This window comes from Hypanus sabinus, chromosome 11 (genome assembly GCF_030144855.1).
Source record: "Hypanus sabinus isolate sHypSab1 chromosome 11, sHypSab1.hap1, whole genome shotgun sequence".
Classification (NCBI taxonomy): Eukaryota; Metazoa; Chordata; class Chondrichthyes; order Myliobatiformes; family Dasyatidae; genus Hypanus; species Hypanus sabinus.
The window spans coordinates 3,322,740-3,345,414 of NC_082716.1; the positions used below are offsets into that span (position 1 = coordinate 3,322,740).

At 44.8% G+C, this 22,675-nt stretch overlaps 1 protein-coding gene across 1 annotated transcript in view; it reads right to left on the reverse strand.

The window, feature by feature from the left end:
- LOC132401658 (choline transporter-like protein 5) overlaps nt 1-7,081 on the reverse strand; it is a 201,084-nt gene extending 194,003 nt beyond the window's left edge. Inside the window, exon 1 of the mRNA XM_059983694.1 lies at nt 6,703-7,081. Within this exon, the coding sequence (XP_059839677.1) occupies nt 6,703-6,736 (34 nt within the window). The 5' untranslated portion in view covers nt 6,737-7,081. The remainder of the gene's footprint in view (nt 1-6,702) is intronic.
- Between the last annotated feature and the right edge of the window lie 15,594 nt (nt 7,082-22,675).

Here is a 22,675-nt window from a genome sequence, read left to right on the forward strand (position 1 = left end):
CATTGACCTATTGTGGAGATAGGCAACTTGCAATGGATCCAGGTCCTTGCTGAGGCAGGAGTTCAGTCTAGTCATGACCAATCTCTCAAAGCATTTCATCACTGTCAACGTGAGTGCTACCAGGTTAAGGCAGTTCACTTTATTCTTCTTAGACACTGGCATAATTGTTGCCTTTTTAAAGCATGTGAGAACTTCTGCCCATAGCAGTGAGAGGTTAAAAATGTCCTTGAATACTCCCGCCAGTTGGTTGGCACAGGTTTTCAGAGCCTTACCAGGTACTCCATCGGGAGTACCCTTCCACCTTGTGAGGGTTCACTCCCTTTCAAAGCGGGCATAAAAGGCGTTGAGTTCATCTGGTAGTGAAGCATCACTGCCATTCATGCTATTGGGTTTCGCTTTGTAGGAAGTACTGTCTTGCAAACCCTGCCAGAGTTGTCGTTCATCCGATGTCACCTCCAACCCCGTTCAAGATTGTCTCTTCACCCTTGAAGTAGCCCTCCACAAATTGTACCTGGTTTTCAGGTCCAGGCCTGGGTCACCAGACTTGAATGCCACAGATCTAGCCTTCAGCAGATGACGTACCTCCTGGCTCATACACAGCTTTTGATTTTAGAAAGTATGGCCATTTCTGGCATCTCCAAGCCTGAATGCTTGAAACTGCAGTGAGCAACAGTTCTGAATTGTCTTACTGCTTATTTCTCAGCAACAATCGATGACAAAGATCACCGTGTTTTGAACACCGACACACGGAGCATGGTGTCACGACTAGAAACAGTCCTTTATCCCAATTAAGTGGCACAGTGTCCCAAATAAATTACGGGATCCCTGGCTATTTTCTCAGTTAGTGCTTGTTCTTTAAGAGTTGTCCCAAATAAGAGGCTGCCTCGAATAACTGATGGCCCAATTAACCAGAACCCACTGTATAAGGATGGGTGATGTCAGCAAGCAGATGATGGGCGAAGGGCCAGGTTCGGTTTAATACCCACTTCTGAATGCACCTTCTGTTTTTAATCTCCTTCCTTGCTGCATTCAAACCCATCACTAAACAGTCTTGCATGGATCGGGGTTTCTGTTCACATAATCTCACTCCCAGAGCAGCGATGTACAGCTGGCATATTACCAACCAACTAATCACCAAGACAGGCAAAACCTGTAACAGCCCATCAAACCTGCTCCACTGTTCTGTTAGGTCATGGCCTGATCCTCCCTCAACTGCAGCCACTCCCTTTGGGTCCACATCCTCAATACACTATCACAGAACAGAGATTACAGTACAGAGCAGGGACTTCCAACTCCATCATGGCTGATTTATTTTCCCTCTCAACCCCACTCTCCTGCATTCTCCTTGACATCTTTAGGGTACCTATCAACATCCACTCTAAAAATACACAATGACTTGGCCTCCACAGCTCTCCGTGACAATGAATTCCACAGATTCACCACCCTCTAGCTAAAGAAGTTTCATCTGCTCGAAAGCTGTGTCCTATGGTTCTAGATCTCTCCAACATAGGAACCATCCTCTCTACTTCTTCTCAATCCTGGCCTTTCAATATTCAATGGGTTTAGAGCGCTCAACTGCTGGGATATGACTGCCCCACTCGGAACTCCACCTTGGCATCAGCTGGGGTTCACCAGATTGAGTTGGACTCTCCGGCCTGGCATTCCAGAGCAGTATCAGGGTCTGCCTGTTCCCTCCGCTTCCCCTCGTGCTCAGCTACAGTCCACATTGGTCCTGTACTTCACTTCTCAAGTTAAACTCCAACATTGCACTGTTGCCTAAGGCACTTCACCTACCTGACCACCATCCTGAAGTCAAACGTAAGGCAAAAGATCATCGAACATAACAGCACATTACAAGCCCTTCAGCCCACAATGTTGTGCTGGCCTTTTAAATTACTCGAAGATCAGTCTAACCCTTCCCTCCCACATAACCCTACATTTCTCTATCACCCATATGCCTGAGGGTCTCTTAAATTACCCTAATGTACCTGCTTCTACCACCACCCGCAGCACACTCCACACACCCACCACTCTGACATCCCCACTGTACTTTCCTCCAATCACCTTAAAATTACTCCTCCTAATGTCAGCCATTTCCACCCTAAGGAAAAAGTCCATATGACAGCGGACACAGGAACAGAATTAGGCCATTTGGCCCATGGAATCTGCTCTGCCATTCCATCATGGCCGATTTATTATCTGTCTCAATCCCATTCTCCTGGTCTTTCCAAACACTTTGATGCCCTGACTAATCAAGCACCAATTTACCTCCACCTTAAATATGTCAAAAGTCTCTGACTATCCACTTGATCTATGCCTCTTATCATCTTGAACCCCTCTAAAAAGTCACCTGCTTTCTTCCTTATAGCAAGATGTCTACGAACCACACAGGAGCATAGTGGTCAGCACAATGCATTACAGCCCCAGAGTCCCAGGCTCATTTTCTGCCACTAGCGCATTGTGTGTGGGTTTCCTCCAGGTGCTCTGGTTTCCTCCCACAGTCCAAAGGCTGTGGTTAATTGGTCATTGTAATTGGGTGGGTTGCTGAACAGTGTGGCTCGAGGAGCCAGAGGGCCTATTCCAGGCTGTATCTCAATAAATAAAAACATTAGTTTTCTGTGCATCTCACTGTACTGCTGCCACAAAACAACACACTTCACAACATACTGTATGCCAGTGATATTAAACCCAATTCCAATTTAACCATCAGGAGCTAAAGACCCACACTCGACAGTTTAGAATCTGCTTCTTCCCCTCCACCATCAGATTTCTGAAAGCCATGAAAACTACCTTACTATTCATCTTTTGCACTGTTCATACATTTTGTAGCTTATGCTAATTGTATGTATTCCAATGTACTGCTGCCACAAATTTCACAACATACGTCAATGATAATAAACCTGATGCCGATTCCTGTCAACTCCCCCCAGATTCCAGCCCTCACCCACACATTGGAGACAATTTACAGCAGCCAATTCACCCACCTATCCACACATATTTGGGAGGTGGGAGAAACCCATGTATCACATACAAACTCCACACAGACAGTGCCAGAGGTTGGGATCAAGCCCAGGTCTCTGAAGATGCTCCAACATCCTGGGTGGGATTTGAAACATCGAAAACCTACAAAGCTGTGCTGAACATGTCCTTTCCTGAGAAATTACCTAGGATTACCCATAGCCCTCTATTTTTCTAAGCTCTGTGTAACTATCCAGGAGTCACTTAAAAGGCCATATCGCATCCACCTCCACCACGATCACAAGTAGCCCATTCCACACACTCACCACTCCCTGCATAAAAATCTTACCCCTGACATCTCCTCTGTACCTACTTCCAAGCACATTAAAACTGTGCTAGCCATTTCAGACCTGGGGAAAAGCCTCTGACTGTCCACATGATCAATGCCTCTCATTATTTTGTACACCTCTATCAGGTCACCTCTCATCCTCCTTCGCTCCAAGGAGAAAAGGCCGAGTTCACTCAATCTATTCTCATAAGGCATGCTCCCCAATCCAGGCAACATCCTTGTAAATCTTCTGCACCCTTTCTATGGTTTCCATATCCTTCCTATAGTGAGGTGACCAGAACTGAGCACAGTATCCAAGAGGGGTCTGACCAGGGTCCTATACAACTGCAACATTACCTCTTGGCTCTTAAAATCAATCCCATGATTGATGAAGGCCAATACACTGTATGCTTTCTTAACCACAGAGTCAACCTGTACAGCAGCCTTGAGTGTCCTATGGACTTGGCCCCCAAGATCCCTCTGATCCTCCACGCTGGCAGGAGTCTTACCATTAATACTATATTCTGTCATCACATTTGACCTACCAAAATGAACAACCTCACACTTACCTGGGTTGAACTCCAACTGCCACTTCTCAGCCCAGTTTTGCATCCTATCAATGTCTTGCTATAACCTCTGACAGCCCTCCACACTACCCACACCTCCAATCTTTGTGTCAGCAAATTTACTAATCCATCTCTCCACTTCCTCATCCTCATTCCTCACCATTTATAAAAATCATGAAGAGTAAGGGTCCCAGAACAGATCCCTGAGGCATGCCACTGGTGACCGACCTCCATGCACAATATGACTCATCGACAAGCCAGTTCTGGATCCACAAAGCAATGTCCCCTTTGGATCCCATGCCTCCTTACTTTCTCAATAAGCCTTGCATGGGGTACCTTATCAAATGCCTTGCTAAAATACATATGCACCACATCCACTGCTCTTCCTTCATCAATGTGTTTAGTCACATCCTCAAAAAATTCAATCAGGCTCGTAAGGCACGACCTGCCTTTGACAAAGCCATGCTGACTATTCCTAATCACATTATGCCTCTCCAAATGTTCAGAAATCCTGCCTCTCAGGATCTTCTCCATCAACTTACCAACCACTGAAGTAAGACTCACTGGTCTATAATTCTCTGGGCTATCTCTACTACCTTTCTTTAATAAGGGAACAACATCTGCAACCCTCCAGTCCTCCGGAACTTCTCCCGTCCCCTTTGATGATGCAAAGATCATCACCAGAGGCTCAGCAATCTCCTCCCTCGCCTCCCACAGTAGCCTGGGGTACATTTGAACCCCCAACATTCTCCCTCAGGGCAGAGATCGGCTGAGCCTCCTTGATGAAAGCATTCTTCTAGGGTGCATCACAACCTGGTATGGAAGTTGTCCTGTTCAAGACTGGAAGAAGCTGCAGAAGATCGTGAACATAGCCCAACACATCACACAAACCAATCTTCCATCCTTGGAACAACAACACACACAAAATGCTGGTAGAACACAGCAGGCCAGGCAGCATCGATAGGGAGAAGCGCTGTTGAAGTTTCGGGCCGAGACCCTTCGTCAGGTCTCGGCCCGAAACTTCAACAGCGCTTCTCCCTATAGATGCTGCCTGGCCTGCTGTGTTCTACCAGCATTTTGTGTGTGTTGTTTGAATTTCCAGCATCTGCAGATTTCCTCGTGTTTGCTCTTCCATCCTTGGACTCACTTTACACCACACGCTGTCGGAGCAGTGCTGCCAGGATAATCAAGGACAAGACCCACCCAGCCAACACACATTTTGTCCCTCTTCCCTCCGGGAGAAGGTTCAGGAGCATGAAGATTCGTCCGGCCAGATTTGGGAACAGCTTCTTTCCAACTGTGATAAGACTGCTGAACAGATCCTGACTCGGATCTGGGCCGTACCTTCCAAATATCTGGACCTGACTTGCACTACCTTACTTTTCCTTTTCTATTTTTCTAATTATGGTTTATAATTTAAATTTTTATTATATTTACTTCGATTTGAACTTCAGGGAGCACAAAGCGCAGAAACAAATATCAATGTGATGAGTGTACGCTTTAGTATCAATTGTTTGGTGACAAAGTATAATGATAATGATCATGCAAGTCTCAGGGCTGGAGATCCAAGAGCAATGGATGAGTAGCCTCCGGTAATCCCTTCCTGAACCTTTCCTCCTCGAACACTCCCTCTTCACATTGCTTGTTCAAACATCTCTCTTAACATTGTGTTCATCTCCTCACTGGATGGATGTGGAGAGGGTGCAGAGGAGATTGACCAGGATGCTGCCTGGATCAAAGGGCCTGTCTTATTGAGGATAGGCTGAGTGAGCTAGGAGTGAAAGAGGCCAAGAGGTGACATGATAGAAGAGTACAAGCTGGTGAGAGGCATAGATCGAGTGGATAGCCAGAGACTTTTTCCTGAGGCAGAAATGGCTAATACAAGTGGGCACAATCTTGAGGTAATTGGAGGAAATTATATGGGGGATGTCAGAGGTAAGTTTTGGGGCTGGGAAGGAGAACGTGTTCTCCTAACATTCCCACACTAAACTATCTCACCCTAGACTGGAGATAGTGTCTCACTGAGTAACTCTATGCCACAACAGGATGGGATGATCAGAGAAGAAAGCCTCTGGCACGGACAGTGAGAACATAAAAGGGCCCTCATCACTCAGGACATGCCCTCTTGTCGTTACTACATCAAGGAATAGGTGCAAGAGCCTGGAGACACAGACTCAACGTTTCAGGAACAGCTTCTTCCCCGTTGTCATCAGATTTCTGAACAAACAATGAACACCACCTCACTATTTTCCTTTCTTATAACACACTTACTTAAATTATTTTTTGTACTTGTTATAATTTATATTTTTATGTATTACAATGTACTGCTGCAGCAAAACTACAGATTTCACACAGGCGCCACTGATATTAAACCGGATTCTGAAAGAGGAGGTAATGCTTGGGGACTAATCGGGCTCGTTCAGCCCCTTTCTCTCTCCACAACAGTTGCCCGACCTGCCGAAGACCCCCAGCCGGGGAACAAGTTGGCACGGCCAAGAACCCTATAACACCGACCCAACTTCACCGGTCCCCGGAGAGAGCAGAGCGGCGGGGGTCGTCTGCACTCTGCAAATGGATGAAGTTCCTTGTTTACCTCGCGAGTTCCTTCCGCAGGGAGGGCAGGGATGGGGAGGGGGGGCTCTTTCTTCTCCGACCACATCGCCCTCCGACCGCTTCCACAACGAAAGCCACAACACACAAAAACACAGCGGGGGTGGGGAGGGGGGCAAGATGGAAACGTGGGGCCGGTGAAGGCGAGTGGGGAAAGTCTGTACCGTTAGAGAGAGAGAACCCCTGTTTGACCCCACAAAGCATCCCAGAGACACAGAGAGCCGGTAGCCGTTCTCCTACCGAACACGGACGCCGTTATTTCCTTGCGTGCCATTCTCCTGGCCTGAGGACGGACACGGTGGCCTCTCTCTCCCTCGCTGCCTCTGCCTCTGCCTCTGCCTGCCAGCGTCACTGCATCTTCTCGTCAGTCAGTGTGCGAGCTGAGAGCCTCCCGGCATCAGCGCTGGCTTTGCGAGCCACACAAAGGGGCCGGCCGGCGCCATCGCTCCCACAGCCCCGCCGTCAAGCGTCTCGCTGCCGAACAAACTTGGGGGCTGGAGGAGGAAGACGGGAGTTGAGGGCGCTGTGTGTCTGCGGACCTGCCGAGTGAACCGCGCTCCCCCGGGCACCGAACCACCGCGGGGAATCGGTGCTGCAAAAACACACAGCGGGTCGGCCAGCGTCTGTGGGGGAGTTACAGTCGGAGATCTTTCATTGGTCTGCAGCACCGAGGGAGGCCGTTCCGCCCATCATGTCCCTGCTGGCTCTCAACAGAACCCACATTCTTCCCTTTCTCCCATGTCCACCCTCCTCTCTTACCAGTTTCCTTCTCCTTGACCTTTCCCTATTCCCTGATCTCACTCACCGTCGTCTAGCATATATCCCCCCCCCCAATCTTCTATCCTGGCTTCTGCCCCCTTCCTCTCTTGTCTTGGTGAAGGCTCTGTGCCCGAAACAGGCTCTTTCCTCTTGGGCCACTTAGCCATCTGACCACTTGCACAGCCAAAGCCACACACACAAAAGCACAGCGGGGTGGGAGGGGGGTAACAAGATGGAAACGTGGGGGCAGTGAAGGAGGGGAACTCTGAAGCTGCCTGATCTGCTGAGCCCTTCCAGCATTCTGTGTGTGTTGCTGCAATTCAGGTTCCAACTACAACATTGTTGGTCTCACAGTCTATATGTCTACGCTTCTCACTGCCTCAGTGAAGAACCAGCATAATCAAAGACTTCATCTATCCTGGGCATTCTCTCTTCTCCCATTGGGCAGAAGATACAAAAGCCTGAAAGCACGTACCACCAGGCTCAAGGACAGCTTCTATCCCACTGTTAAAAACTATTGAGTGGTCCCCCAGAACTATAAGATGGTCTCTTGACCTCACAGTCTACCTCATTGCTCACTTGCCTGCACTGCACCCCCCCCCCCCGTAAATGTAACACTTACAGTTCAGCATTGTTTACCTTGTGCTACCTCAATGCAGTGTGTAGGCAGGATCCCAGAGAGGCTCGTGAGTTCCTGAGGTCCCAGCAGTCATGCTGTCAGGAGCTTGGCTCCTGGTAGGGTCACCCAGAGTGGCGATGTTCCAGACAAAGAACGATCCAACCAAGACCTCACTGGTGGAGTTGGCAGAAGATGATGACACATCACAACCGCAGGGTAGGTTGCAGCACTGAAGGGTCCTCAGTCGTCTTGCATTCCATGCAACGTCAGGACCCACTAATAGACAATCTCCTATGGAGTGATCACACTACTACTGTGTGTAATGAATTAATCCACATGGACCATGTATACGGTAAGTTTTACCAACTTAGCAGGACTTTTGACAAGGTCCAAAATACATACATGTAAGTTGATAATAAATTTACTTTGAATATTCCTCTACAATTACCACCCTCCAGCTGCTCTTTAGCTGCCTAAATGAAGTTGGCAATTCACCATCGACGTGCTGGCATAGGAGAAGGTCCAGAGGAGGCTTCCTACAGTGGAGGAGCCTAGGACCAGAGGCCACAGCCTCAGAAGAGAGGGATGTCCATTTAGAACAGAGATGAGGGGGAATTTCTTTAACCAGAGGGTGGTGAATCTGTGGAATACACTGCCACAGACGGCGGTGGAGACCAAGTCATTGGGCATGTTTAAGGTGGAGGTTGATAGGTTCTTGATTAGTCAGGGCATCAAAGGTTCTGGGGAGAAGGCAGGAGATTGGTGTTGACAGGGAAAATAAATCAGCAATGATGGAATGAAGAAGAAGACGATGGGCTGAACGGCCTCATTCAGCTCCTGTTTTGTGGTCACAGTCCTGCAGGCAGTGTGTTCCAGATTCCAACCACACTCTGTGAAAGAAAGACCATGTAGAAAAGTACAACACAGGAAGAGCCTCTTTGGCCCACCATGTCAGTGCTGATTGGAATGCAATCCTATCTATCTGCAAGTTGTCCATTACCTTCCTGTTGATATGTCTGTCCAAAAGCATCTTTCATGTCTACGTACACCACTATCCCTGGCAGCACATTCGCTCTGTGTTGAAATGACCCATACACATCTCCTTTAAACTACACCCCTCTCACCTGAAAGCTACCACCTCCAGTATTTAACACGTGAATCAGAATCAGGTTTGTTATCACCAGCATGTGTCATGAAATTTCTTAACTTAGCAGCAGCAGTTCAATGTTATGCCTAGTATAGAAGAAAAAAAATGAACAATGTGCAGAACAGGTTTTTCACTATATCTTAATCTGGCTGTCTACACTAACTTTGCCGTCATAGCTTTGTAAGTCTATCAGATGCTGCCTGGCCTGCTGAGAGTTTTAAGAGCACAGAACACAGAATGTTGTAGCACAGAACAGGCTGTTCAACCCATGATGTTGTGGCAACTTTTTAATCTACCCCAATATCAATCTAACCCTTCTTTCATAGAGCCACAATTTTTCTTTCATTCATGTGCTTATATCTGAGATTCTTAAACGGCCCCAACGTATCTGTCTGTACCACTGCCCAGGCAGAGTGTTCCACACATCCACCATTCTCTGTGTAAATAAAACTGCCTTAGACATCCCCCCTCTGTGTTCCTCAATCACCTTAAAATTACACTCCCTTGTATGAGCCATTTCCACCCTGGGAAAATGTCTCCAACTATCCATTCAATGTAAGCCTTTTATCATCTTGTACATCTCTATCCAATCACCTCTCATCCTCCTTTGCTCAAAAGAACAGCCATAGCTTTCTCAACCTCTCTCACCCTATTCTTCTCTCTGTCTCTCTAACTCCTGCTCCCTCCCTCCTCCTCTCCTCCCCTTCACTCCCTCCTCTTGCTCTCACTCACTCACATACACACTCCCCCACCTCTCTCTCTCCCTCCCTTCCTCCACACTATACTCCAGTTGTGAACAACCATGGACTTGTTCCCTCACTGACTCAGACTGACCTCAGCCACAGTGATTTGTTACCCAACATCCGGATTAGTGTCCTGTTGCCCAAGTGCCCATATGCACCGGGAGAAAACCAAGGGAGGTCAAAGCAAATGTCATTTAACCAGCCCTGCCGAAGGTCTTGGCCTGTATTACAGCCTGTAATTTTTTTCCGCAGATGTTGCCTGACCCGCTGTTCCTCCAGCAATCTGTGTGTCCCCCCCCCACTATTGTCCTCTCACTTGCAGACTGCCCCAGCACATTGTTCAGTAACACAAACAACACATTTCACCATATGTTTTGATGTACATGTGATAAATAAACCTGTATCTGAATCCTTTCACCAAGCCAAACTTGTATCCAATTGTCTAACTCACCCAAGTTCCCATATGATCTCACCTCCCACAATAGCCAATCACGTGAGACCTTGTCAAAGGCCTGGCTAAAGTCTATTTGGACAACATCTACCACCGTGCCCTTGTCAATCCTTTTGATCATCACTCAAATCTATTGTTTTTAATTTAGAGATACAGCATGGTAACAGGTCCTTCCAAAGAGCCCATGCTAGCCAATTACAGCCGTGTGACTAATTAACATACTAACCATAGTTTGTAGGTTACTGCCAGATTTTATCACTCAGCTACTAACCCTTATGTCCTGGATATTGCCATCACAGGGAAAACACACAAACTCCTTCCAGACAGTGGTGGGAATTGAACATGTCGTACAGTTCATACTTTGGATGAGTTTAGGACCAGAGGGCACAACCTCAGAATGGCGGGACATCCATTTAGAACCCAGGTGAGGAGTAATGTCTTTAGCCAAGGGTAATGAATCTAGAATTCATTGCTATAGATGGCTGTGGAAGCCAAGTCATTGGGTATATTCACATCGGAGGTTGATAGGTTCTTGAGTAGTCAGGGTGTCAAAGATTATGGGGAGAAGGCAGGAGAATGAGGGATAATAATTCAGCCAAGATAGATTGCTGGCGCAGACCCAATGGTCTAATTCTGCTCCCATGTCACTTGATCTTATATATCGTACTGTACTGCTGCCACAAACAACAAATTTCACAACATATGTCAATAACATTAAACCTGATTTTAATTCTGATTCACTGCTCTAGTATAGAACCACAATGATCACTTTAATCACTTTGCAATAAAAATGAACTTTTTTGGCTCTAATTATGTCCTTTCTCATATAAATTAGGTTGGATTTTTGTTTTTCTTGTGAATGCTGTTTATCCGCTGCTGTGTGCATGCGATGCTGCTGCACGTCAGGTTTTCATTGCAACTGTGCACACATGGACTGGCCGAGACGACAGTAATAGACGTGGCTTGAGTTGGACAGGCATGTGTTCTGGACCATTGGGTGAATACTCCAACATTTAATTCAACTTTTAAAAATGTTACATATTTGTAAATGGTGTGATCATGCCAGGCCAGTATACAACATCACCGGGCATCACGGTAGCATGGCAGTTAGAACAGTGCTATTAAAGGTTGAGGCATTGAAGTTTGGAGTTCAATTCTGGCATCCTCTGCAAGAAAGTTTGTATGTCTTTCCTGAGCGCATGTCAGTTTCCTCAAAGTGTTTCAGTTTGCTTCCACAGTTCAAAGACTCTATCTAAGAAAAATACTCTATCGTGTCAAAGTGAAAACTGATTTCTATGAAGTGATCTAAATTAGTTACAAATATTAAACACAAAATAATTGATTGCATAAATATTAACATCCCTTCAAGTTAGTATTCAGTAGATGCACCTTTGGCCATAATTACAGCCTTGAGTCTGTGTGGATACGTCTCCATCAGCTTTGCACATCTGCACACTGCAATTTTTCCCCATTCTTCTTTACAAAACTGATCAAACTGTCAGATCTAGGGATCGTGAGTGAACAAACCCTTTTCAAGTCCAGCCACAATTTCTCAATTGGATTGAGTCTGGACTCTGACTTGGCCACTCCAGGACATTAACTTAGTTGTTTTTAAGACATTCCTGTGTAGCTTTGGCTTTATGCTTATGGTCATTATCTTGCTGAAAAACAAACCTTCTTTCAAGTCGCAGTTCTCTTGCAAACTACATCAGGTTTTCCTCCAGGATTTCCCTGTATTTTGCTACATTCATTTTACCCTCTACCTCCACAAGCCCTCCAGGGCCTGCTGCAGTGAAGCGTCCTCACAGCGTGATGCAGCCACCACCGTGCTTCATGGTAGGGATGGTGTGTTTTTGATGATGTGCAGTGTTTGCCTTGTGCCAAGCACAGCGTTCAGTCTGATGGCCAGAAAGCTCAATTTTGGTTTCATCAGACCGTATCACCTTCTTCCAGCTGACTTCAGGGTCTCCCACACGCCTTCTGGCAAACTCGAGATGAGATTGCATGTGTTTTTTTTTGGCAGTTGTGTTCTCTTTGCCACTCTTCCATAAAGCTGCACCTGTTGAAGCATCTGGGAACAGTTGTGCAGTCTCTCTCATCTCAGCCACTAAAGGTTCTAACTCCCCCAGAGTTGTCATAGCTCTCTTGTTGGCCTCCCTCACTCGTCACAAACTTGCATGGTCACCCAGTTTTTGTGGAAGGATTCTGACTCACCAGCAGCTGAACCTTCCAGATACAGGTGTATTTTTACTACAATCAATTGAAACACCTTGACTGCACACAGGTCTTCAAAAACAGATCTCCATTTAACTAATCATGTGACTTCTAAAACCGATTGGCTGCACCAGCGATGGTAATTACTTGTGTTACGCCCGTGGCCCCCTCCTTTTTGAGAATCGCAGGATCGCTATTGATTCGGGTCAGAAGACCCAGGAAATGAGAGAGAAACACAGAATCCTCAAGGTTTGGAATGTGTCCTGGGCCTCCGAGAGACAAAGCCACGGATAACGGCCATTATCTCTTGGAGATGGAATTGTGTATTTAGTACTGTATGATTCATTGAAGCCCCCAGGGAATGAACAGAGGAGGGTTGGTGGAGGGATTGCATCATCCCAACCTGATTGACATCTGAGACCTTGTGAGTCAGAATAAAAGAGGGTCTGGGGAACAGCCCCATTAGACACACCAGGAGGAACGCTAGAAATCCTGTGACAGCGTTAATAGCGACAGCCGGTGGGGCTCACGTGCGTCCTCTTCCTTAGCCTAAGAATTGGCGGGCATCCACGGAACGGCTTAGCTAAAAGGACCGACTACAAAAAACGGAACTCTCGAAGGATCGACGTCATAAAAAGGAAAAGCTGGCAAGTTTAAACATCTGTCTCTCTCCAGCCAAAGGCTGCAGCCTGAATGAACTAAAGTGACTTTTATATTTCCATCGGACAATACATTATCCCCTAGACAACGATAGAGCTATTTCTTATTGATTATTATTATACCCGCACTTTTAGATTTAGTATTGACAACGTATATTATCTGTATGTTTGCATTGATATTATTTTTGTGTATTTTTATCAATAAATACTGTTAAAAATAGTACCATCAGACTTCAACGGACCTCCCTATCTTTGCTGGTAAGTGACCCAGTTACGGGGTACATAACACTTGAGAAATAAATTATTTTGTATTTTATATTTGTAAATAATTTAGACCACTTTGTGGAGATCTGTGTAGTGGCAGGTGTAGCACTTGTTCCACTTGCAAGGGTAAGTGCTAGGAAGGATATCAGTAGGGACGAATGAATGGACAAGGGAGACCTGTAGGGAGCAATCCCTACACTTCCTCCTTCACGACCATTCTGGGCCCCAAACAGTCCTTCCAGGTGAGGTGACACCTCTGAGTCTTGGGGTCATGTACTGTGTCCGGTGCTCCTGTATATCGGTGGTACCTGACCTGAATTGGGAGATCACTTCTCCAAGCACCTATGCTCCATGCACCAGAAAAAAAGCTGGATTTCCTGGTGGCCACCCATTTTAATTCCACTTCCCATTCTGACATGTCAGTCCGTGGCCTCCTCTAATGTCCCGATGAGGCAATACTCAAGTTGGAGGAGCAGCACCTTATATTCCATTTGGATAGCCTCCAATCTGATTGCATCAACATCAATTTCTTGAACTTCTGGTAATGCTTCACCATTCCCCATTCCTTTTTCCTGTCTCATTTTATCTCCTTACCTGCCCATCACCTCCCTTTGGTGCTCCTCCCACCCACCCCCCCAACTTTTTCTTTCTTACATGGCCTTCTGTCCTCTCCTGTCAGATTCTCCCTTCTCCAGCCCTGTATCTCCTGCACCAATCAACTTCCCAGCTCTTTACTTCACCCCTCTCCCTCCCCATTTCACCTGTCACCCTGTGTTTCTTCCTCCCCTCCCCTCCGCTCACCTTCCAACTCTGACTTCTCATCTTTTTCTCTCCAGTCCTGACAAAGTGTCTCGGCCTGAAATGTCCACTGTACTCTTTTCCATGATGCTGCCTGACCTGCTGAGTTCCTCCAGCATTTGGTGCGTGTGCTTGGATTTCCAGCATCCACAGATTTTCTCTCATTTGTGAGGGATCAGTAGGGATCTGTACCGGGACCTTTGCTGTTTGTGATGTATATACTGTACTGTGCAAAAGCCTCAGGCACATATATAGAGCAAGGGTGCCTAAGACTTCTGCACAGTCCTGTATACGATGTTCTCACAGTTATCAATACTACTGAGTTATACAATACTTATTACTCTTATTTGCTTCCCAACCACCTTCCTATTCTAACAAATTTACAACGGGATAGCGATCAGTTGCGGATACAGGCAGAGAAATGGCACAAGGAGTTTAACCCAGACACATTGGTAGGTGAAATGTGAGGAGACTGTACACTGTTATTGGCAGGAATCTTTACAATGTTGATGAGCAGAGGAATCATAGGCTCCAAGTTCATAGCTGCCTGAAAGTGGCTACACAGGTTGATGGGGTGGTTAAGAAGGCATGTGGCATGTTTGCCTTTATCAGTCTAAGCTTTGAATTCAAGAGTCGGGAAGTTATAATGCAGCTTTATAAAACTCTAGTTCGGCCACATCTGGAGTATCGCATACAATTCTGGTCACGCCAATATAGGAAGGATGGCGGGGCGTTGGAGACGGCGCAGAAGAGGTTTGCCAGGATGCTGCCTGGATTAGAGGGAGTGTGCTATAATGAGAGGCTGGGGACACCTGGGTTGTCTTCTCTGGAGGGGTGAAGGGTGAGGAGAGATCCATTAGTGGTTTGTAAGACTGTGAGAGGCAGGGATAGAGTAGACAGACAATATCTTTTTCCCAGGGTTGAAGTGTCTTATACCATAAGGCATGCACTTTAGGTGAGAGGGGATAATTTCAAAGGCGATGTGAAGGGTGTTTTTCACACAGAGAGTGCTGGGAGCCTGGAATGCGCTGTCTGGGTGGTGGTAGAGGCAGATACCGTAGAGACTTTTAAGAGACATTTAGAAGGGCATGTGAGCGTGAGGGAAATGGAAGGATATGGACATTGTGTAGGAACAAGAGATTAGTTAGGTTATGCATTTTATTACCAATCTAATTGGTTCAGCACATCATTGTGGGCTGAAAGGCCTGTTTTGGTGCTGTACTGTTCTATTTTCTTTGAAGTAGTGAGTGAGAGAGGGAGATCCTTGCAGGATGGGAGCCATTTGACTCCATAGCAGAGTGCAGTGTAAAGCATAGCAGCTATAGAGAATTCTAACAATAGGAGACAAGTTGTTGCTGGGACGTACTTTCAGGCCTTTGTGTCTTCTGATCGGAGAGGGCAGAAGAGAGAGTGTCTGGGGTGGGTGGGGTCATTATCTGCTTTACTGAGACAGTGAGAAATGTAGACCGAGTTCGTGCAGGGGAGGCTGGGCTGGCTTTTGTGATGTGTTGAGCCGTGTCCTGTTGTACATTTTCTACTGAGCCCAAAGAGTTTGAAGAGGAGTGCAGGAAATAAAGTCCTGTTGAGTTTAGAGGGAATGTAATTCCAAAATCTCTTTGGGGTATTGAAGGTAATATGGAGGGGAATGCTCAGGAATCAGCTTCCTGACCTTGATGATAGTCTTGGTGGCCTTGGCAAGTGAGGATAAATCCTTGTAACAGATATTCTGTAGTTTTACTTACACTGCAGAGATAAGCAGCTCTCGCGTTACAAGCAGTCAAACCTCGCTGATGCCAGGCTATTTCACTCGTTCTGTCCACCAGCGGAAGAAGGACTGTTCTCCTCAACTCTACTGCGCCATCAATCAACCATTCAAGTTAGCCCCCAGCCCCCCTCTGTTACTCATCACTGCACTGCATCATTTTATAATGCCTTGTATTGTAAGTATGTGCATGCTGGTGAATTACTGTAATTACAATCATTGTTGGCCGAATCTCCAGTGGAGACAAGAGGGCATACAGGAGCAAGGTATAGCAGTGTCGCAGCAACAACCTTATACTCAACGTCATTAAGACAAAAGAGCTGACTGTGAACTTCAGGAAGGGTAAAACGAAGAAACACATACCAATCCTTATAAAGGGATCAGAAGTGGAGAGAGTGAGCAAGTTCAATTTCCAAGGTGTCAGGATCTCTGAGGATCTAACCTGGTCCCAACATATTGATGTAGTTATAAAGAAGGCAAGATAGCATCTATGGTTGATTGGGAGTTTGAAGAGATTTGGTATGTCAACCAAAACACTCAAAAACCTTTACAGATGTAGCATGGAGAGCATTCTGACTGTTGTGTTCTTTATATTAATACGTACTGTGGGTTTCTAATAACGAACCATATTCTGGAAGAAATAGAACTTTTATTTAACAGCAACAACCACATGTGTCTTACAGCACCATGCTTCCAGATCTTTCTACCATTTCTGCACATGCTCAGAACTCTCTCCAATCACGTTCTTACATGTGATATCACTACATCTTCCTTTCCTTAAAAAGAAAAACAATTAGCAATATTGACCATAGTATATGCATAATTTAACATGTCTCTTTCAGTCTCTCTGGGGGTTTACAAACATGAGTAGACCTTCTAAATGGTTCACACAGTTCTTGTGTTTCATTGTTAATTCCATGTTTTGTCTGGTCTGCATCAGTTAGCTGAAACTCTGAAGTTGGCTTTTTTTGAGGTCTTTGTGATTTCTTCTTAACACTGCTCCTTCTTCTGTTTGGACCATGTATGGTCTGGGTTGTACTTCAAGTACTGTAGCTTTCTTTAATTCCTTCCACTTCCATTTATAATGAAATACAAATTTTCATTTCTTCATCTAATTCATTCATTAACTGTGTGATCTCTTTTTTACCCTGAGACTTCATCATTTCCATAAAACTTCTCAATTCCTTCATCTGTGTTTTCACTTCTTTGGTTGGATCCTGATCCTTGTCACTCTTTGGCTTCAGGTCAGTATTGTACTGAACCGGCAAGTTTGGCCTCTGTCCTCTTGCAGAGGTAAGATTGTGATGGAATGCATGGCCCATTGATGCATGTGCGTTACCTCCAGAGGGCAAAATTGCAACTCCTGGTTTTGGTGGCAATGCTTTGTCAGATGCTGGTAACAAAGGGATGGGTCCGGGAGCTCTCTTTATGACTTCTAGCTGTTCCATTCTGTCCAGCTCTGCTTTCAGTTGATGACACAAAGCAAAAGGCACTTTTCTACATGGATGTACTATGGGTGGCATTGTGTTGTCAATTTTAATCATGTGCTCTCCTAGAAGACAACCAAGCCCTTTGAGCAAGTCCTCATACTCTTTCATCAAGTCACTGTACTCTAACTCTGTCACTATCCAGGACTAATGCTCTTTTCACCAAATTCAGTCTCTCACAGGCAGATAAACCCAGAACTGACTGTACATTTTTTGGCATGACCACAAATGAAAGCGTGTGCACAATATTTTTGTGTGATACTTTTGCCACACGTGTTCCTCTTAACTGGAATGTCTGCACCCAAACACCCAGTCACTTTTATGTTTGTCTTATGTAACTTTGGCCTTGGCTTTAATGCATTAAACTCAGATTCTGCAAGAACATTTACTTGTGCTCCAGTATCAAGTTTAAAGTTCCAGTATCAAGATGTTACCTGGGTTTCAGCAATTAAGTTACAGAGAAAGGTTGAACAAGTTAGGTCTCTATTCATTGGAGCGTAGAAGGTTGAGGGGGGATTTGATCGAGGTATTTAAAATTTTGAGAGGGATAGATAGAGTTGACGTGAACAGGCTGTTTCCATTGAGAGTAGGGGAGATTCAAACTAGAGGACATGATTTGAGAGTTAGGGGGCAGAAGTTTAAGGGAAACACGAGGGGGTATTTCTTTACTCAAAGAGTGATAGCTGTGTGGAATGAGCTTCCTGTAGAAGTAGTAGAGGCCAGTTCAGTTGTGTCATTTAAGGTAAAATTGGATAGGTATATGGACAGGAAAGGAGTGGAGGGTTATGGGCTGAGTGTGGTTAGGTGGGACTAGGTGAGATTAAGGGTTCGGCACGGACTAGGAGGGCCAAGATGGCCTGTTTCCGTGCTGTGATTGTTATATGGTTATATGGTTAAACAGAATATTGTTTTGGTTCACTTGCAATGGAATAGTCCAGTCATTCTTACTTTGTTTGTTTTCACAAAGCACATCGACATAAAACTCCTCAAGTTCATTTTCAAGCACTGCATTTACTTGTTTTATTTTCTTTCTACTTCTGCAACAGCGTGAAAAATGATTACTCTTACCGCAGTCATTGCACATTTTCCGTATGCTAGAGACTGTTTTGGCCGATGCTGCTGCCCACAGCAATCACACAGCTTTTTTCTCTCAGATGACGTCTCACTCTCTGTCGATTTTGTTATAATTTTATTATTTTTTCTAATATGTTTGCACTTACTTACAATGTGTACATTGCAGTTCTCAATGAAAAGTTCTTTAACCTACGACGTAACGGATTCCAAAGCTTTGCAGAGCATCAAAGCTTTTTTCCAAGTCTAAATCTTGTTCTCTTAACAGTCTTTTTCTCAGACCATTATCCAGAATGCCATAAACAATTCTGTCTTTAATGAGAGAGTCTGTCAGTTCTCTAAACTCGCATTTTTTACTACCGTGTCTCAACTTAGTAACATATTGATCAATAGTTTCACCAGCTCTCTGACGACATGTTAAAAATTTATATTGCTCATACATCACATTACGTTCGGTATACAAAATGCTTCAAATTTGTCCATTATCGATTTTAAGTTTAAATTATTTCCATTTTCAAAAGTAAAAGGGTTATAAACCTCAATTGTGACATCACCTATTACGTGGAGTAGAAATACAGCTTTCATTTTATCTGGTTTTTTATCTGCTTCAATTGTAGATAAATACAATTCAAAATGTTGCTTAAATTTTCTCCAGTTCTCAGCTACATTCCCAGACAAATGAAGTGTCGGTGAGGTTGCAGCTCTTCCATTTGTAAAACTGTTTGCAAACACCAAAACAGTTTGAACTCTTTTCGATTATCTTCGATTCTCCCGTGTTAGGTAATGTATTATTCTTCCAGACTGACTTCTGACACCATGTTGTGTTCTTTATATTAATACATACCGTGGGTTTCTAATAATGAACCATACAGAACTTTTATTTAACAGCAACAACCACACGTGTCTTACAGCACCATGCTTCCAAATCTTTCTATCATTTCTGTGCATGCTCAGAACTCTCTCCAATCACAGTCTTACACGTGATATCACCACACTGACAGGCTGCATCACTGTCCAGTATGGGGGTGGTGGGGGCTACTGCACAGGATTGAAAGAAGCTACAGAAAGTCATGAAATTAGTCAGCTCCATTTTGGGTACTAACCTCCAGAAGTACAGAAGCCTGAAGGCACACACTCAGTGATTCCGGAACAGCTTCTTCCCCTCTGTCATCCAATTCCTAAATGGACATTGAACCTTGGACACTACCTCACTTTAATTACTTCTGTTTTTGCACTATTTTTAATTTAACTATGTAATACACATATATACTTACTCTAATTGCTTTACTTATTTTTTTCTATATTATCATGTAATGCATTGTACCGCTGCCACTAGGTCAACAAATTTCACGACACATGTTGATGATATTAAACCTGATTCTGATTGTGTATATGGTGAATAAAGCTGATCCTTGAACTAGATCGTAGCTGATCTTCTTTGTACAGTCATAGAGTTGTATATCACAGGAACAGGCCCTTTGGCCCATCTCATCCAGGCTGTCTACACTACACTATCTACACTAGTCCCATTTGCCTGTGTTTGGTCCATAACCTTTTAAACCAAAGTTACCTGACCTAGGGGTTCACGGACCCCTCGGTTAATGGTAAATCAATATGACATAAAAAAAAGGTTGGCATTCCCTGCTCTGCATCATTCCTGTCCACGTATCTGTCCAGTGTCTTTGAAACGTTGTAACTACCTGACTCTGCCACGTCCACCAACAGCTCATCGAGTCCCAAGTCTGCAAACTCTCCAAGTCCACAGGAAGGTGACTATGTCTGCAAATCCATGAGTCCTCTGGAAGACAAAGGCAGCGTGTCCAGGGAGGAGGTACAGAGTACTCAATGTTTTGGGAACAGCTTCTTTCCCTGCACCATCACATTCATGAATGGACAGTGAACCCATGGACACTAAATATATTTCTCATTGTAATTTATAGTTTTGTATTATGTACTGCAATGTACATAATAAAAATAACAAATTTCATGACATATGTCAGTGATATTAAACCTGGTTTGGATTTTGAGGTTAGAGAACTGTCTGGGTGTGTGGGAGGGAGGGAGGGTGTTTCGTTTTATCACTTGGTATTCTGTGTTGTTCTGCGCAACACTGTGGGAATGCAGAATGTGTGGAGACGCTTGTGGGCTGCCCCCAGCTCATCTTTAAGCTATGTTTGTTGTTAGTACAAATGACACGTTTCAATGATTCAAGATTTCAAAGGTTCATTTATTATCAAAGTACACAACTCTGAAACTCTTCAATTCTCCGGGTGGCCAAGAAACCAAGAAAGAAAGTAAAGGCAGCACAATCATCAATCCCCAAATCACACCACCCTGCAAAAATAATTAAGAAAACAGATCAGGCACATCAACCCCCAAATCTCTCCTCCTGCACAAAATCTGAGCAAAACAGATCAAGCACATTGACCTCCAAATCCCTCCCCCTGCACAAAAAAATGAACAAAAATGCAACAGGCATGACAATCCCCAAATGCTTCCTTCCACACAAAAAACTAGAACAGGAACATCGATTCCCCCCCCCCCCCAAATCCCTCCTCCCGCAGAAAAACGAAGCAAAACTGTACAGGCACGTTGATGGCCACCCCCCAAATCTCTCCTCCTGCACAAAATAATATGGGAAGATTAGGCAAAGAGACACAGAATATATACATAGTACAAAGGCCACATCCAATACACAGAAAAGTCCTGGACAACATCCTCTGCAGCAGCAGGTCTCCCCTCTCCAGTACAGAGCAACCGATCAAAAGACAGGCAACCAGCACTCACCCTCTGTACTCACTTCAATCTCCCTCCTCGCTTTAATCGCGAACAATGGGAGCTTTAATTGGTGAAATGGGGTCAATATTGGCCTGCGCCCCATTCTGCAACCTACCCGCTACCAGGCCTTTTGCACTCACCTTGATGTTTCACTCACCCTCTTTGATTTAATCGGCAAAGCTTTAATCGGTGAAATGGGGTCTAACATCGGCTCACTCGCCGTCTTACAACCATCTTGCCGTGAAGTTCACACACGCTGCCTCTCAGAGACTGTAGAGTGCTGAAACACCCAAATGTTCTCCAAACTGGAAAACGCAGACTCCTACCTTTCCAGAATCACGTTTAAGGCAAGAAACAAACATAAAAGACATAAAAGAAGTGAAAACAATGGTTTCTTGATCTATTCGGAAGATGTTGACCAAAGGAGTGTTGTACACAGGCTCCACTTTCACAGGAATTGCCATTTCACATTGTTTCGATGTACACGCGATAAATTAACAAATCGAATTATTCTCTATATCCATCAAATTCCATTTGAAAAACTTACACCCCAGACCCCCTTTCAATGTGTCCCTCTCACCTCAACCCTGTGCTCTTCAGCTCTGGACTTGCCTGACCTGGGAAAATTTTCTGAAGGGATACAGAATGAGGAGGGGATAGATAAAGTAACTGCAAGCGGGCTTTTTCCACCGACTGAAACTGGGGGATCATAGATTAAGGGTGAAAGGTGAAATATTTAAGAGGAACCAGAGGGGGAACTTCTTCACTCAGAGGGTGGTGAGAGTGTGGAACGAGCTGCCAGTACAAGTGGTGGATATGGGTTTAATTTCAACATTTAAGTAAAGTTTGGATAAGTACATGGATCAGAATCATAATCAGGTTTATTATCACCGGTATGTGACGTGAAATTTGTTAACTTAGCAGCAGCTTTTCAATGTAATACATAATCTAGAAGACAAAAAAAATAATAAAATAAAAATAATAAATGAACAAGTAAATCAATTACAGTATGTGTATGTTGAATAGATTTTTTTTAAAACATGCAAAAAACAGAAATACTGTATATTAAAGAAAGTAAGGTAGTGTCCAAAGATGCAATGTCCATTCAGAAATCGGATGGCAGAGGGAAGAAGCTGTTCCTGAATCGCTGAGTGTGTGCCTTCAGGCTTCTGTACCTCCTACCTGATGGTCACAGTGAGAAAAGGGCATGCCCTGGGTGCTGGAGGTCCTTAATAAAGGATGCTGCGTCTCTGAAACACTGCTCCCTGAAGATGTCCTGGGTACATTGTAGGTTGGTACCCAAGATGGAGCTGACTAGATTTACAACCCTCTGCAGCTTCTTTCAGTCCTGTGCAGTAGCCACACTGTACGGAAGGCTCTGGCACAGGTGCAGGTCGATGGGACTAGGCAGAATCAGAGTTTGACACAGACTAGATAGACTCTGTGGCTCGATGACCTCCC